The sequence below is a fragment of the Neofelis nebulosa genome, chromosome 2, assembly GCF_028018385.1.
Source record: "Neofelis nebulosa isolate mNeoNeb1 chromosome 2, mNeoNeb1.pri, whole genome shotgun sequence".
NCBI classification, from domain to species: domain Eukaryota; kingdom Metazoa; phylum Chordata; class Mammalia; order Carnivora; family Felidae; genus Neofelis; species Neofelis nebulosa.
The window spans coordinates 11,525,755-11,541,763 of NC_080783.1; the positions used below are offsets into that span (position 1 = coordinate 11,525,755).

General features: G+C 40.9%; 1 protein-coding gene across 12 annotated transcripts in view; it reads right to left on the bottom strand.

Annotated features, from left to right (window-relative positions):
• Positions 1-16,009, bottom strand: part of MFF (mitochondrial fission factor) — a 35,363-nt gene that overhangs the window by 18,207 nt on the left and 1,147 nt on the right. For 8 of the 12 annotated variants that reach the window (XM_058702797.1, XM_058702788.1, XM_058702780.1 and 5 more), the window contains exons 1-4: positions 11,411-11,549; positions 11,100-11,320; positions 10,094-10,263; positions 1,807-1,895 (exon numbers count right to left, since the gene is read on the bottom strand). In XM_058702797.1, coding sequence (XP_058558780.1) covers positions 1,807-1,895; positions 10,094-10,263; positions 11,100-11,320; positions 11,411-11,460 — 530 coding nt within the window. In that variant the 5' untranslated portion in view covers positions 11,461-11,549. Of the gene's footprint in view, positions 1-1,806; positions 1,896-10,093; positions 10,264-11,099; positions 11,321-11,410; positions 11,550-12,267; positions 12,446-13,494; positions 13,607-16,009 lie in introns of those variants that run through there. The other 4 variants (XM_058702717.1, XM_058702727.1, XM_058702753.1 and 1 more) reach the window with 3 other exon arrangements.

Sequence of the window (16,009 nt, forward strand, 5' to 3'; positions counted from 1 at the left end):
CCTTGATCATTCTGACAGGTGCTAAATCTCAAGAAGCCATCTTAGACATAAACTATGTTGTCTTTTTTACCATTTGGGTAATATACTGGGAAACGTACTAGGAAAATGGATTTCACGGACCGGCTGACATCACTGCCAGCCAGGCATCTCCAGAAAAACATATAATTACCATAAAAATTTTTATATTAATGGTTGAACTTGTCAGGTAAGTATTTTCGGAGGGAGATATATATTCATTTTAGCCTACTGTCGTCTACTTACATAACCCTCCAGAGTAACGATAGCTACTTAAGGACACATTTCAAGGTTCCCCACGAAACGAAAGCACGTCTAGTCCTCCTCCACGCCTAATGCTAAAGAAGAAAGTTCCTACCCTATCAAAGCCCCTTCGGCATCTCTGTATTCTTCAGTCAGTGCCAAACTAGCACTTGATGTGGTCTGACACCAATGGATATTGTACTGTGTTCCAGTTCACAGTACTGAGTACTCCAGTACGGTACTGAGCTCTAGTGCTCTTAAATATACGTTTAAGTGTTTGGCTTTTGTCCAGATTGGCAAACTGCGAGCGAGACGCCCCATCTCCTGATCCTGTTGCAGTTCCCGGAGAGGCTAACATGATGCCTGGCATCAGATGTGGTTCGTGAACAATGAGTTCATGAAAACTGACTGAAAATGTAAAGAAGAAGATACCTTAATTTACACAAGCAACCTAAACCACCTATTTAAAAATGCCACAATCACCAATGGATGTGAGACTTAAAATTCTGACCAGATTTTAAGGGGATATTGTATGTGTAAAAACCCACTAATTTTAATGAAACAACAACAAAAAACCATGTGCCTGATCTAAAACATCTTATAGTGGGGTAGCTTTGATCAGAAGACAGTAACATAACCAAATGAGAAAGACAAGTTTACGTGGCCTTTGAAACAACAGACTCGTATTTTGGGAAAATGAAATGGATCTAACAATTTGATGACTCGGTAGGCAGAGAGCTAAACAATAATCCTGGGAAGTAAAGCAATTCACTTGCCTGTGCTTACACTGGTTACCACGGCTCAGTAGAAGCAGAATGGGGCGCCTGGGGGGCTCAGTCGGTTGGGCGTCTGACTTGGGCTCAGGTCATGATCTCACAGCTGGTGAGTTCGAGCCCCGCGTCAGGCTCTGTGCTGACCGCTCAGAGCCTGGAGCCTGCTTCTGATTCTGTCTCCCTCTCTCCCTGCCCCTCCCCCACTCATTCTCTGTCTCTCTCAAAAATAAACAAACATTAAAAAAATTTTTTTCAGTAGCCAAGCTGGAAGGGCTAGTTCACAATCTTATGATCAACTGAGTAACTTGAAAACAAAGACATTTGCTTCAAGTGTTTCCTTTTTTTTTTTTTTGTTCCAATCTACACCCTAGGTAAACATTCCTGAAGGCTGCACAGAACTGAGCACTAACATTTATCAACTTTTCCTAAGTATACTTTATAGGCAATTCCCAAAATAAGTAAATCAGACTTTTAGAATTCTGTCATATGTGTAGAAGAGGGGAATGCTACTGGAAAACTCCCATGACGTATTTTAAGGCTCTAAAAGTAACTGCAAAAAATGGAAAACTGATGTAAATGTCAAACAGATTTCAAACACGTAAAAGCAAATTATTTACTTTTTTCTCAGGTTCTTAGGCACAAAATGCACACTTCTTCCTCTTTAAAAAAACTATTTGAGAGTTAAGAAAAAAAAGAAGTAACTTATGGAGAAAATGACAGGACACTGGATGTTGAAAACTTATGCAGGAGACATACTTCCCCGTGTTGTACTCACATTGAGTCAGCTCTGAGCAGCTGTCCGTTTGGGCGAACGGCATTCTCACTCATGGAGCGCTCTCTTTTTAGCCTGCCAACTGCACGGATCTGTTCAGTTCGGCACAAAGATGGGGAAAGGAACAGAAAAGACTGTCAGGAGCCTAGTAGAGCTACTTACCATCCAAAGAACCTCAGTCCAAGGCTATTCACAAAACTTACAATTCACAAAGAACACAGAACCAAGAATTGTTGCTAAACAGGAGTATTGAAAACAGGTTAAAAAAAAACAACAACCCTACTTATTACCATGCGGACAAACTTAGGAATGCTTATTTACCTCATGAAAAGGTACTTCTGGTTTCTATTTAAGCGTCCACATTACTTGGTAAGATTATATGTCCATTTATTATAATTTAAATAATACACTTCCATTAATTAAGAACACTTTACAACAGTTTTTAAAGGCATGTTATTTTATAGGAAATGGGATGCACTTGTGTTACAAACAAATGTTCCAGGCTTCTGGGGCTAAAACAAATTCAGATTTGGTTGGATATGTAAAAACTAGACTAAAAAAAGCTAATACTAGCTTAAAGGTTCTGGCATTCCAGAGACCTCTACAGTCTCCTACCCCACACACTCTTCTGACAAAACGTATCACTGACCTTTTCCATTAAGGGGAAGGATTTATGTCCCCTTCCTTTAAATTGGGTGGGCTGGTGACTGCTACAGAGATGATGCAATGTGGCTTCTGAGACTAGGTCATAAACAATAAGCTTCTGACTTTCTGCCCGAGGCTGTTCAAGTTTGGAACCATGGCACCATGACGTGAAGGTGTCCAGGAGTCCCACAGAGAGGCCGTGGGTAGGTGCACCAGTCAGTGACCTTGGCTGGGCTCAGTCCCAGACCACAGCCTGTATGGACAGACGTGTGGGTAAGCCGGCAGAGGGCTGTAGACTCCAGCTGTGGAGTCGTCCCTAGCTTTGAGACTTCCTCGCTTAGACCCAGATATGGTAAAACAGAAACAAGCTCTCCCCACGATGCCTGCTGCACCTTCTTAACGCACAGAACCTGTGAGCAAAATGAAATTTTTGTTTTGTTTTAAGTCAGGGTGGTTTATTACACAGCAATAGAACAATGGTAATCACTAACTTTCCTGTTTGTTTAGGATCTTTTTTTTTTTTTTTTTAACTAGAAACAGCTATGGCAACTTCATGGTTTAAAAAAAAAGAGTAACCTTTACTGTAAAGGACAATTGGTATGTGAAACAATGGACTTGAAAGTTAAGTTTTAAAAAATACAAATCAGTATCTAGTGATGCTTGTAAAAAAATCTTGGGAGTAGATAATCAGGTTACAAGCACCTTCAATGGAGAATAAATCCTGACTTCATGCCAACAAAACTGAAAACCACAATATGCACTGTATAATTTCAGAGAATGGTTTAGATTTGGTTATTGTTATGAACCATCGACCCACTCAAAGGAAAAAAAAAAAACATTTCTAACAACAGAAAAGGGATCAGGGTGGAGCCTACTGGAAGAAAATTGAACCAAAAATAAGAAAGTTGAACCAAAAGTAAGTATTATGTTATTTTTAAAATATATTTTTAAGATGTTTATTCATTTTTGACAGAGAGAGAGGGAGAGGGAGGGAGAGGGAGGGAGAGGGAGGGAGAGGGAGAGAGAGGGAGAGAGAGGGAGAGAGAGGGAGAGAGAGGGAGAGGGAGAGAGAGGAAATGCAAGCAGGGGGAGAAGCAGAGAGAGAGGGGGACAGAGGATCCAAAGCAGGCTTCAAGCTGTCAGCATAGAGCCTGACGGGCGGCTCGAACTCCTGAACAGCAAGATCATGACCTGAGTGGAAGTCGGATCCTCAACAACTGAGCCACTCAGGGGCCCTGAAAAATGAGAATTGCTTTAGAGCTACATATCATATACACACATGGTACACCTCTATCTCCCTCCCACACACACCTCCACAACCAAGGACACTAAGCACACTTCATTCACAGAGAGCAGTACTGGGTTGATTGGCGAGGATCCCACTGAAACCTGCCTTCCTGCCCACGGCACGGTTGCACCTGCCTTCCCTAGAGAACAGCCCTTCCAGGTTACAGTGATCAAGGTGAATTTCCTACTAAATCAGAACCATTCCCGCTGCTGTGCTGTTAAGAACTAAGATTAAGCAGGACAGGAAACGACAGAAGACAAACATTATGTCTATAATTTCAACACAGCCTGGAAATGAGAAGATCCTAAGTCTGTTATTTTCACCATTTGAAATATGATTTAAATAGAACTTCACAGGAACCCTAAGCTTGATATTACTGCCTTATCGGGAAGAAAAGCAACTTCTCACAAAAGCATGTATCTGTTATGCCTTCGGATGTGACCAAATTGTATGCTGTAATTTTAACCAAAGTGCGTAGACACTGCCTGAGGTGATAAGGAACACTATCTTTGAACAATTTCCACATTTAGTTCAGTCATGGTGGTTGTTTCTTCAATCTAAGGCTTTTATTTTTAAAACTTAGGGTTTTTTTCCCCAGCTTTATTGAGATCTAGTTGACAACTCAGGGCTCTTAAACCTCATTCAGAACCAACCAGCACGGATTACCCATTTAAAAACTTGTATTCACTCCTGGAGCTGAAAAGTAGTTTCCTAGCTTCAGGTAACTTCCTGGAGAGGTTAGGTCATAGGATCTTCTGTGCCTGGTAGTAAGGCTTCAAATTCCCCTCTAATGTGCTTATAAATTCTGAACAAATGAATAAATGAATGTCCTCTAGGCCTTTGTTTGCTGGTTCTTTTAGTCCATTTAGAGCTGACTGCCCTTTTAAGAACCTGCTCAGAGGCCTTAGTATTTTCCCTTGTACTGATCTCTGTTTTAAAATAACAGCTCAGAGACATGAATCTGTGAATTGTCATGGGATTTTTACTGGAAGAGGTGAAAATACTTCGTAAGATGGGCTGAACATCCCTCCCTCCCAAACATGATCACTGTGCAAAAGGTAAAATAATGAGGTTTGGAAAGAAGAGCTGAGATGGCGACTGAAGGTCATGGGAGGGAACATGGAACATGTGTCCACAGTGAACAGTTCAGGCCTGGGCTAAGAGGGCCAAGAACAGTGGCTACACAAAGGATCTGAGTGCACATCTCTGAACTGTCCACGGATGAATATGTATACGTATATACAATTAGGTTATTCTCACTTTTCCCCTCTTCTCTCCCTTTTGCTCCATTCTGCTCAGACCCAGGCCTCTTTCCACAGGAGGGAAAAGAAAAGGAAGCTAAGCAAACCGTCACTGAATGGTGATCAGTCCCACATTCAACAGCTTCTGAGCTAATACAGGACCCTTTTAAGTATTCACTGAGCGCCTAGGAGTCCTTCTCCATTTGTTTTAGGATGCGCCATTTGACTGGGTTACTCATTACACTTCAGGTCAACTATGTTCTTTTACTTCCCAGCCTCAAGGTTGTCCTATCAGTTGAACTGGACCATCATATAGCACTGAGAGCCACCTGCGATTTTAACAGACCTAGGGCTTTTGTGTTAACCCTCATGAAAGCTTCTTGGGCGGATGCTTTCCAAGTGTAATCCTGGATGAGGTTTGTTCTAGCTGGATGTGCCTTTCCTAGTCCCTGAGCTCCAGCTGTACACGTTTTATGTGGCTGCTATCAAATGTGTCATTCTGCGGATGCCATCTGATGATGGCTTGGACATAGTTCCTTTTCTGAAAACATTCATTGTCTTCGTTCTTTTCTAAGACCAGGTCAGAGTTTATATAGGCCAACCGATTTTCCCCTCGTAGGGCTTTTCTGACTCTTGACATTTCTTGGGTATGTTGGGGTTTAGTGCTTTTGCAAAGATTTATTGCAAAAATGGATGGCATTCTTCTACTTGTCTTTCTGGAAGTAGGAGTTGCCGATTGAGGCAAAAACTCTTACTACCTGTCATTAGTCCAATCTGTTTTCTCTTTCTACTTCAATGGCCTTCTCACAAAGCTCTTGCAATTATTACATTTGACCTTTTCTTTTTTTAAAAAAAATGTTTATTTTTGAGAGAGAGAGAGAGCGCGCACACGCATGCACATGCCCAAACAGGGGAGGGGCAGAGACAGAGGGAGACCCAGGATCCCAAGTGGGCTTTGCGCTGACAGCACAGAGCCCGATGGGCTCCAACTCACAAACCGTGAGATCATGACCTGAGCTGACGTCAGATTCTTAACCGACTGAGCCACCCAGGTGCCCCCACAGTTGATCTTTTCAAAGAATGTCGTTGTGACTGATACGATATGTTGACGGAATCCATATCTGTGACGGGGTTACGCCTCTTCGAGGCAGCGTCAAGCCTTCTTATTTTCCAACGCTTTTTCTTCATACGTCTTTCTGTTTGTTCTCTGGAAGATCTCCTCTCGCTGTCTCCCATTTGGACCCCGTTTTGAGGAGGGGTGCTGTTGGTGTCAAAGCCCCCTCCCTCCTCACTCACACTGCCTGATCAATGCTAAGAACACAGAGGACTGCCAAGACTTGGGTATTCTGCAGTTTGCTACCCAGATCAGTTTACTGCTCAGTTCCTTTATTAGTTTCTTACAGGAAGAATCATCAAAGCAGTGGTCTGTCCTACAGTTGCTTCCTAAGTACTGGGACAGATCCAGCATATTGAAAGGGTTCATCAATTTCCTCTCTATCAGCTAAGCCCCAAGGTTTTATAAACCCTGTCTGTGCTGGGGGATTATCCGCTTCACGCTTGAAGTCCTCTTGCATGGGTTCCCTTGGATTCTTCAAGCCAGTTTAAGAATTCAAGTGCTTACTTTCTGCAAACTTATCCCTCGTGTCAGATACATTTTAGACAATTTCTATAGCCTTCTATATAAGCCACCTTCTCATAGTCTCCTTTCTTGCCATAGGCCAGTGGTTCTCAACTGGGGGTGATTCTGCCCCCAAGGGGACATTTGGCAATGACTAGAATTTTTCCCTTCTTTTTATTGTGATAAAGCACACATAACATACAATTCGCCATCTGAAACTACAAGACAGTATACTTAATGGGCTCACAATGTGCAATCATCACCTCTACCCAGTCACAGGACATTTTTATCGTTTATTGTCATAATAAAAATCATTTATGATTTTTATCATATTCCCAGAAGGAAACCCGACAGTGATTAAGCAGTCATTCCCAATTCCTCTCCCCACCCCCCCCACCCCAATCCCCTGGCAACCACTGATCTGCTCTCTCTGTGGATTTGCCTCTCCTGGATACTTCATATAAGGGGACTCATGAAATTCCATGAAAGTGGAATTCATAAAATATGTGGCCTTTGCTGTCTGGCTTCTTTGATGAAGCATGATGTTTTCACGGTTCAACCATGTTACACAATGCGTAAGTATTTCATTCCTTATTACAGCTGAATAATATTCTACTATATGGATATATACTTGGTGTACGTATTCATCATTTGATGGACATCTGGGTTGTTTCCACCTTTTTGGCTATCAGATACACTGGTCTCTAATGGAGGATTCCACTGGTATCTAGCAGACAAAGATCAAGAATGCTGGTAACATTCTATAGTGCAAGAGGATAGCCTTCATCACAACAAAGAATTATCCAGGGCAAACGTCAACAGTGCCGAGGTTGAGAAACCTTGGCACGTGCTATAAAATGACTACTACAGAGTAAATGATTCAGGGGATCTCACTTGATAGATTCTGACTAGGATCCGAAGGAATCATCAACGTTATGAGCACTCAGGGCTTTAAAGCCCTCCTCTTTCAATCCATCTTCTAGAAGTAACTAGAACTCTGGTCCTTTCTCCTTTCCCTCTGGTCAAGAGGTTGACTGTCAGGAGAGCTGCCTGACCCTTCTATGGACTCAAAGTACACATCATTACCTTTGCTTTCTTTTCAACAGGCAGCTGATACTGTCTCAGAAACTCCTCTCTCACACCTCAGGATTTGGCTCCTGCCACACGATTTTAATTTTACAGCAATAATATTTAAACGTTATTAGAACATGTGCTAAACACACTACATGCTTTATTATACTCAATTCTCATAATAATCTTAAGCACTTGGCATTATTCTGATCTTTCTTTTAGAGATGAGCCTTGGAGTTGTTTAATAATTTATCCAAGGTTATGTCATTAATAAGTAGCAAAGTCAGCCTTCAAAATCAGGTCTAATTCTCAGCTGGTTTTTCACTCCAATGCTATACACTTTGGACACTTATCACATGTGACTTAATATCACAATTATTGCAGGAGTAAACATCACCTACGCTTAAAACCTAGGTCTACTGAGAGCAATTCTGGTAAACTTTGTTTCCTCACTCAATATAAAAGCAATCACTCAGGGGTGCCTGGGTGACCCAGTCAGTTAAGCATCTGACTCTTGGTTTCAGCTCAGGTCATGGTCTCACGGTTTGTGGATTTGAGCCCCACGCTGGGCCCTGCAATGACAGCATGGAGCCTGCATGGGATTCTTCTCTCTTTCCCCATCTCTGCCTCTCCCTCTCTCTCTGCCATTCCTCTGCTTGTGTGTGCTCTTTTCCTCTCTCTCAAAGTATATAAATAAGCTTAAAAAAAAGAGTAATCACTCAGGAAAAGTGCCTGACTTGTTTTCAATCAGTTATTCTCACCAAGTGTGCAGTAAGTATCTAAAATAGTGAGAACAGAAAGATCAAAAGGAAAACAAAACTCGAGAGTAGTAAAGGGAACGTTTCCCCCTGGTAGAATCCTCACTCCACGACGCTATTATCCAGGCAGTAATTTCCACTGGGCACTTTTGGGGGGCCAGGAAGCAGGGCCTCTCTCTAAATGATATCTTTTGTCTCACTTGATATTCATACCTTTCATTATTCTTTGCTATTAAGAACTTTGTATCGGGGAGCCTGGGTGGCTCAGTTGGTTAAACCTCTGGCTTCAGCTCAGGTCATGATCTCATGGTCCGTGAATTCAACCCCTGCATTGGGCTCTGTGCTGAGAGCTCAGAGCCTGGAGCCTGCTTCGGATTCTGTGTCTCCTTCTTCTCTCTACCTCTCCCCCACTCACACTCTGTCTCTGTCTCTCAATAACGAATAAATTAAAAAAAAAAAAAGAACCTTGTATCTTCTGAGAATGTTGGGGTCTTTCCCTGCACTCATGCCACTATGCAGGAACTGTATCTCTCTGAAAAGGGTCTTACACAAAAGCTCAAAGAAGGTTTGTTACATATAATTCTATAAGTGTCTTAATGTCCTTCTACTGTGGGAACACTCAAATGTAGTGCTTTGCACCAAGCACAAATCTAGAATGTCCAAACTGGCACCTATGAGTATAATAATCTGTTACCTCAGGAGAAATTTCCAACCTAAGAAAAGGCCACACTTAGTACTAGGAAACTGTACTCCCTCCCCTGGGTCACATGGATACTTCACCCTCACTGGAAAGGACTAATATGAAAAATGACCACAGGCAATGCACAACACGAAAGTTCAGAAGCTACAATATAAAAGCTACAACTATAAATATCATCACAGAGAAGAAATTTTACAAGACTGGCCCTGAATCAATGGGAGAGGCAAGATCTGAACTTTGCTCCTAACAGCTTATTAAGTCCCTCCTGCCATATTCAGGTCAGCAGGGCTATTACTGTCACAGGTACACCAGCTGAGTGGAGACGTCTTAGCAAGCTGGGAGAACAGGTAATGCCAGGGAAAAAAAGAGCTTTCTTTCCCTATTTGCCAGACTTCTTTTGTAACAAAGCGATCCGTTCATTTCCTATGCTAATCTCATCTTTTTCTATATTGCTAAAGGTGCAGCACCTAGCCATAAAACCTCTTCCTTCCAGAGGCGCCTGGATGGCTCAGTGGGTCGAGCATCTGACTCTTGAATTCAGTTCAGGTCATGATCTCATGGTTTGTGAACTCGAGCCCTGGGTGGGGCTCTGAGCTGACAACACGGAACATGCTTGGGATTCTCTCTCTGCCCCTCCCTTGCTTGTGCACTCTCTCTCTTTCTCTCTCTCAAAATAAATAAATAAACTAAAAAAAAACAAAAACAAAAAAACCTCTTCCTTTAGACCATATGAACGTTAATGATTTCTAAAAAATTTCCATTCTCCTGAAACATAACATCTAAATCTAAAAAAATAGCATAATGTCTTACTTGGGTTGTCTATAAACCACAATCTATACTACTTAATGGTCCATGTGGAAGGCTTTCATTACATATTGCTAATGATAGGATTTATAGCCTTTAATCCTCTTTACCATTTGCTTTTGTCTAGATTATTTCAAATTCAGTTCACATTAAAACTCTACTTACTTCTTCATTTTGCGGGGTTGCAGGAGGCCTTTCTAAATCCAGAAAATCTAGCGGTCTTTCACTTAGTGTTAGTACACGAGGTGGGGTTTTCAGTGCCAGAGGTTTAAAGGGAGTTGACTGTATAAGGTCAAGATCCGCTGGTCTTGAAAATGGAATGTCTTCATTATTTCCTAGGAGTAACGGAATAGAAGGGAAGGAGGTTTTAAAAAGGGAGTGGTTTTATTAAAGACTATCTGCCATTACACACCCCCTAGAATGTCTAAAATGAAAAGACTGATGGTACAAAGTGTTGGCAAGGGTGTGGAGCAGGGAAAGCTTTCATGCATCACTGATGGGAATATCACAGGGTACAATCAGTTTCACAAACAGCATGACAGTTTTCCATAAAGTTAAACACAATTTACAATATGACCTAACAATTCCACTCCTAGGAATACGAAAACCTACGTCCTCACAAGGACTTGTATGTCAACACTCACAGCAGCTTTAATCCTAACAGTCCCAAACAGGAAACAACCCAAATCTCCATCAGTAGGTGACCGGATGAACAAACTGGGGTGTATTCACATAGTGGAATGCTACCCAGGAGTAAAACGGAATGAACAACTGATGCATACAAGAACTTGAAAGAATTTCAAAAAGCCTGGAACTGAGGGGGAGGAACTAAATGAGATGGGGCACAAGGGTACCTTTCAGGGTAATGAACATGTGCCATAGCTAGACTGTGTTGGACAGTTACAGGAGCATATACGTTGGCCAAAACTCATCGAGCCGTATGCTTAAAAGTCACACATATTTTATGTTTGTAAATTATATGTCAACTGGTTGCATTATTAAAAAATATTGTTTGAAATTTCAGCCTATTAGGACAGAGATTTTGCAAATACTGCCAAGTTGTATTTCCCAGCCCCTTTCCTAAACAATAGTTTGAAAAACCCAGAAGTTTTCATAAAAACCCAAAAAACAAAGCTTTATCCGGCAACTTTACAAACAAAACGTCAGGTACCTGCCACAACGATCCTCTCTGGAACCTGCATAACGACGCTAGCATTCGGAGCTCCTTCTTGGAATCCTTGCTCCAGATCAGCATTTGGTGGCGCTACCTTTAATCTTTCCGGGACCCTCATCTGCTGACTAATACCTTCGGTGTATTCCATTTCATACTGAATTCGACTAATTTCCGCCATCTCAGCAGCACGGGGAGAAGGAAATGCTGCCCCACTCACTCTGTGGGCAAGAATTTAAAGATGGGGGGGGGTGTGTGACCACATGTTACGATGCCAGTCTTCCTAACACGGCCAAGTTAGAAGACAGTACCTTGTGGGAAGAGCAGAAGGGGCCTTCTCTTTTGCGAGTACCAAACACATAAAAGCAAAAACAAAAGACCGAAGAAAACGGTTTCCTCAACAGAATGCCTTCTCACTTTATCAGCTGAATTTGCACCTTGAAGACATTGCTTAGCAGCAAGTTTTTAAATCACTGTATAACCACAAAACAAATGCGCGTGCACACACACACACACACGCACACACACATACTTCCTCTCTTTCTCTCTGCACAGATATGCATGCTGCCTATAATTCAAAAATGTCTGAAAGAAAACTTAAATTAAAATCTCCTAATCAATCATTTGAGGGAAAGCTGCTAGGATTTTCCAAAAATGAAATGAGAAATTGCTGTTATGCGTGAAAAAAATAAAACCTTTTAATGATGAAAATCAGATTCATAAAGTAAATAAGGCTAATTCTCAATTTATTTTAAAAAACGTAGTCCCCTGAAAAAGCACAAAATACAAACTAAAACTTCTCTTACTAAATGGATACCTGGTGACCGAGATGCAATGAACGTCAAATATCAACTCTGTAGTAATAAATCCTTAACGGACGTGTTCATTTTGGGGGATCAGAAGCTTCACATTTATGTGCAGTTAATACTGTATTTACATGTATATTTTTAAAAAGCATAACATGCCTTTAAGGGGAGAGACAGTACTGATGCATGGAATAACCTTCTAAATTAGAGAAGGACCCATGCTTCAGGGAAATGCCGAAGAAAGGTCCCCCCATACACAAAGTGCTGGTGAAAGTATAAAAGATCAGCCTATGGCGATCAGCTTTCAAGCCACAATCTCTCAAGCCTATAATAGCAGCTCAACTGAATAAAATGCCACTGACCTTCCTACTGGTGTATCACTGCTTGTTCTTTCACTCATTTGTAACACAGTACATACACATCTAGAATAGCTATTAAAATATTGCTACCCTGTGGTTCAGTTTACTTTATGCAACAATTCCCCTACAGATCTGAACTTTTTTGGAGGTGAACATAACAACACCAAGACTGCTTTTCCAGCTGTAAAAAAGAAAGAATAAAGATCAGTATTTCCACAATTCATTTTATTACAGAAAAAAACCCCAAAACCCATGAATAAAAGTAAATATCCACTTGAAATGATCTACTAAGACCTGATCCACAAAACCAGTTTTCACATTTCTACTAAACAGTTATTCTACGTCTGAAAAATCATGAAGATGGTTTTACGCAGTCACTATTTTATGATTTTGCAAATGGGATGAAGCTAATCAAATTCACAGAAGAATGCGAAGTCAGATTAAAAGCAAACATTTTGCCATAAAACTCCTTTAATCGTTATATTCTGAAGGGGAATAAAAGTCCTTCTCTTTTTTATTTTTTTTTTTTATTTTTATTTTTATTTTTGGGACAGAGAGAGACAGAGCATGAACGGGGAAGGGGCAGAGAGAGAGGGAGACACACAGAATTGGAAACAGGCTCCAGGCTCCGAGCCATCAGCCCAGAACCTGACGCGGGGCTCGAACTCACAGACCGCGAGATCGTGACCCGGCCGAAGTCGGACGCTTAACCGACTGCGCCACCCAGGCGCCCCAGTCCTTCTCTTTTTTAAGACAAGCACAGCACAAATGAAGAAATCACGACAGGAATGTAAAGGTCAGAAGTAAATGTACTTGACGTGGCCTAAAAAACTGATGTAGAAGTAATGGTTTCTTTAAAAGGAAATGACTTCAAAAGCCAAATTATACTGAATTTTCAGCAAAAGTATTATATATAAATCAAGGGCAATAACAATTAAAGACCATTATACCTGGTGTAATTAAAGGCCAGTCATACCTGGGGTATCTCCTAACCTGCATGTCAGAGATGGTTACTACCCTTGACCAACCTCACTCAACGAGATGCCGAGGACAGTTCTTGGAGGTTGCTTAGGGAGCAACAAGTTACTTAGGGACAAGCGGTTAATTAGTAATTACGACTGCTAAACTGCTTCCTTTATTCTTTACCCAAAGGTGTGAACTTTGAGGATCTGGCATGCAGATGGCTTAAAGACTAAGAAAATAGAGGCAAAAGACAAAATTTTTACTCACAAATGTGTACCAGTGGCTGCTTGCTATTCGGCACTATCTGCTTCTGTGGTTCATATTAAATCCTTTAACTTCCTTCAAGGTGCCTATGCTGGATTTAGAGCCACTTTTGTCCCTAAGGGAGAAGAACAGGAGTTAATTGAGAAGCGACATGATACCAACGTTAGGGACGCATTGCTGGAAATCCTCTAAGTGACAAGTCACCAAAGATATACAACCTTACATTAAGAAGCCAATAATGAAAGAAAAAATTAACAAGCTCACCACCAAGTTTAGTCCCACAGCCAGGGCCCTACAAGCATTCGTCAGTTAGTGCAAGATAAAATAAAGAACTGTCATCATTTCTGATGTGAATTTAGAAAGACGTGGCAGATGAAAAGCATTTCAACATAAAAGAATCTTAACAATTATGTGTAAATGCATATACACATATAAAGGAGGAACAAATGTATTGGCTAAATCTTCGTTCGGCTATTTTCATTCAATACGTAATTTAATTTCACATTTATTTAATTTCATTCACAACTTTCATTCAGTGTTTGAATTTGAACCAGCAATATGTGCACATGGTGGAGAACACACAAGGACACGGAGAAAATACAGTGTCCCACCAGATCCTATCCTATAACCGCCCGGGTCCCCACGGGCAGCCTCCATTATCAATTTTTGTGCATCTTTCTAGAAGAGAACCTCTTGCAATCCTTGGGTGCATCTGAAACACAGTAAAAGCTTATCTTCAACTATGATACGGAAAAGACGGATCTCAAAAGGATTACAGTACTGTGACATTATAAATTGAAGTTTTATAATAATATGCAAGGGCCAAAGATAACCAGACAACATTATATCCCTGAAATGTGCTATTCCCCCCCACTCCGTTTACTGCATTTCAGTCTTCTTACTGGCTTTCCACTGGTACATCCCACTGAGCCTCAACATTTCATTCTATAGCAACATCTGGTCTTAGGAGAATCTCTCAGTTTGTAAAATAACACAGACTTAGATCATAAAGGTAGACACTGAAAAGACAACTTCTGGAAAAAGCCACATTCTCCTGCAGCCTATCTGAGCTACCTAAATTTAAAAAGTAAATGGTCTGGGGTGCCGGGGTGGCTCAGTCGATTAACACTCCGACTTCAGCTCAGGTCATGATCTCACAGTCCGTGAGTTCAAGCCCCGCGATGGGCTCTGTGCTGACTGCTCGGAGCCTGGAGCCTGGAGCCTGCTTTGGCTCCCTCTGTGTCTTTGGCTCCCTTCTGTCTGTCTGTGTCTCTCTCTCTCTCTCTCTCTCAAAAATAAACATTAAAAAAAAAAGTAAATGGAGCTTTTCTAAGATTTAACACTGCACTGTCCTAATTAGATAAGAATCTATTTTTCCCCCCTCATTCATTAGACTATAGCATGTTTGGTATTATGTTTTGGCAATACATAAAATAAACTTCTCATTTGGAGCTAAGACACTAATTCCTGAGGTTCTGTAATTAGAATCTACTAGGCAACTGGTACACAATTCTCCACTGTATAACTAAGGAGACCAAATCGCTCTTAGAATCATAGATGATCTTAGACCTCTAATTTCTAAGCCTAGTACTTCCCAAACACAAGTAACTTACCGATTTCATAGTTGTTTTCCACATTCAAACTATACGTATTCTCTTATCCACACTTCGTTCTTCCTTTATCTCAACTTTAAAAAATACTGAATAAATGTGTTTTGAAAGGAAATTTTACATAACTCCTTCAAACCACGGATCTGATGTATCTGTACATACATGTAACAAAAACATAACTATTTGAAACAATCCTTATCCATATACTATCTAGAATCAAGTCAGACCCCACTCATGGAAAGTGTCCCAGTTTTGGGACACAATGATTCAAGCTTGACTTTAATCTCTGTATCAGAACACTGGAACCCAGAGAAACAGCCCAGGAAGTCACAGAAACAGCTTGGGTCAAATTGATTGTGGTTGCAAAGCTTTATAAAATGCTCCAATTATTTAAAAAAAAAAAAGTTCCTGGTTCTTTATCACTTATTGTGTGGACCTAGTTTAAGGTTTTTATATAGGTCACCCTGTTTCAGTTCTCTTTTCAAGCAACTAAACAAACGGGTGTATTAGCAAATCAGGGTGTAGCGATCCAGGATTAACTGCAGTGTTTAAAGAAATGTCACTGAAAACTTAGAAAAACATAAATTATCAAATTTTAAAGTAAGGCTGTGCATCCACAGAAAACAAGTTTCAACACCAGAAGGGAGGAAAGCAAGAGCTAAACTGTGCAATCCTACAATGGGGCAGCCCTATCAGACAGGAAGGGACAGAACACACAATTTCCTTTTGGAAAGAACAGCAAAAAGCAATTCGCATGCGTTTGAAACCCAAAAGATAGCAGCTCCTACACAGAATTTAATTATATGGGGAAAGACTACTGAGTACAACCAAATCGTTCTAATTCTTTCCAAATCCATTTTCCTGAGGGTTTTTTACCTTTGGGATCTCATTAGCCGACCAAATTGACA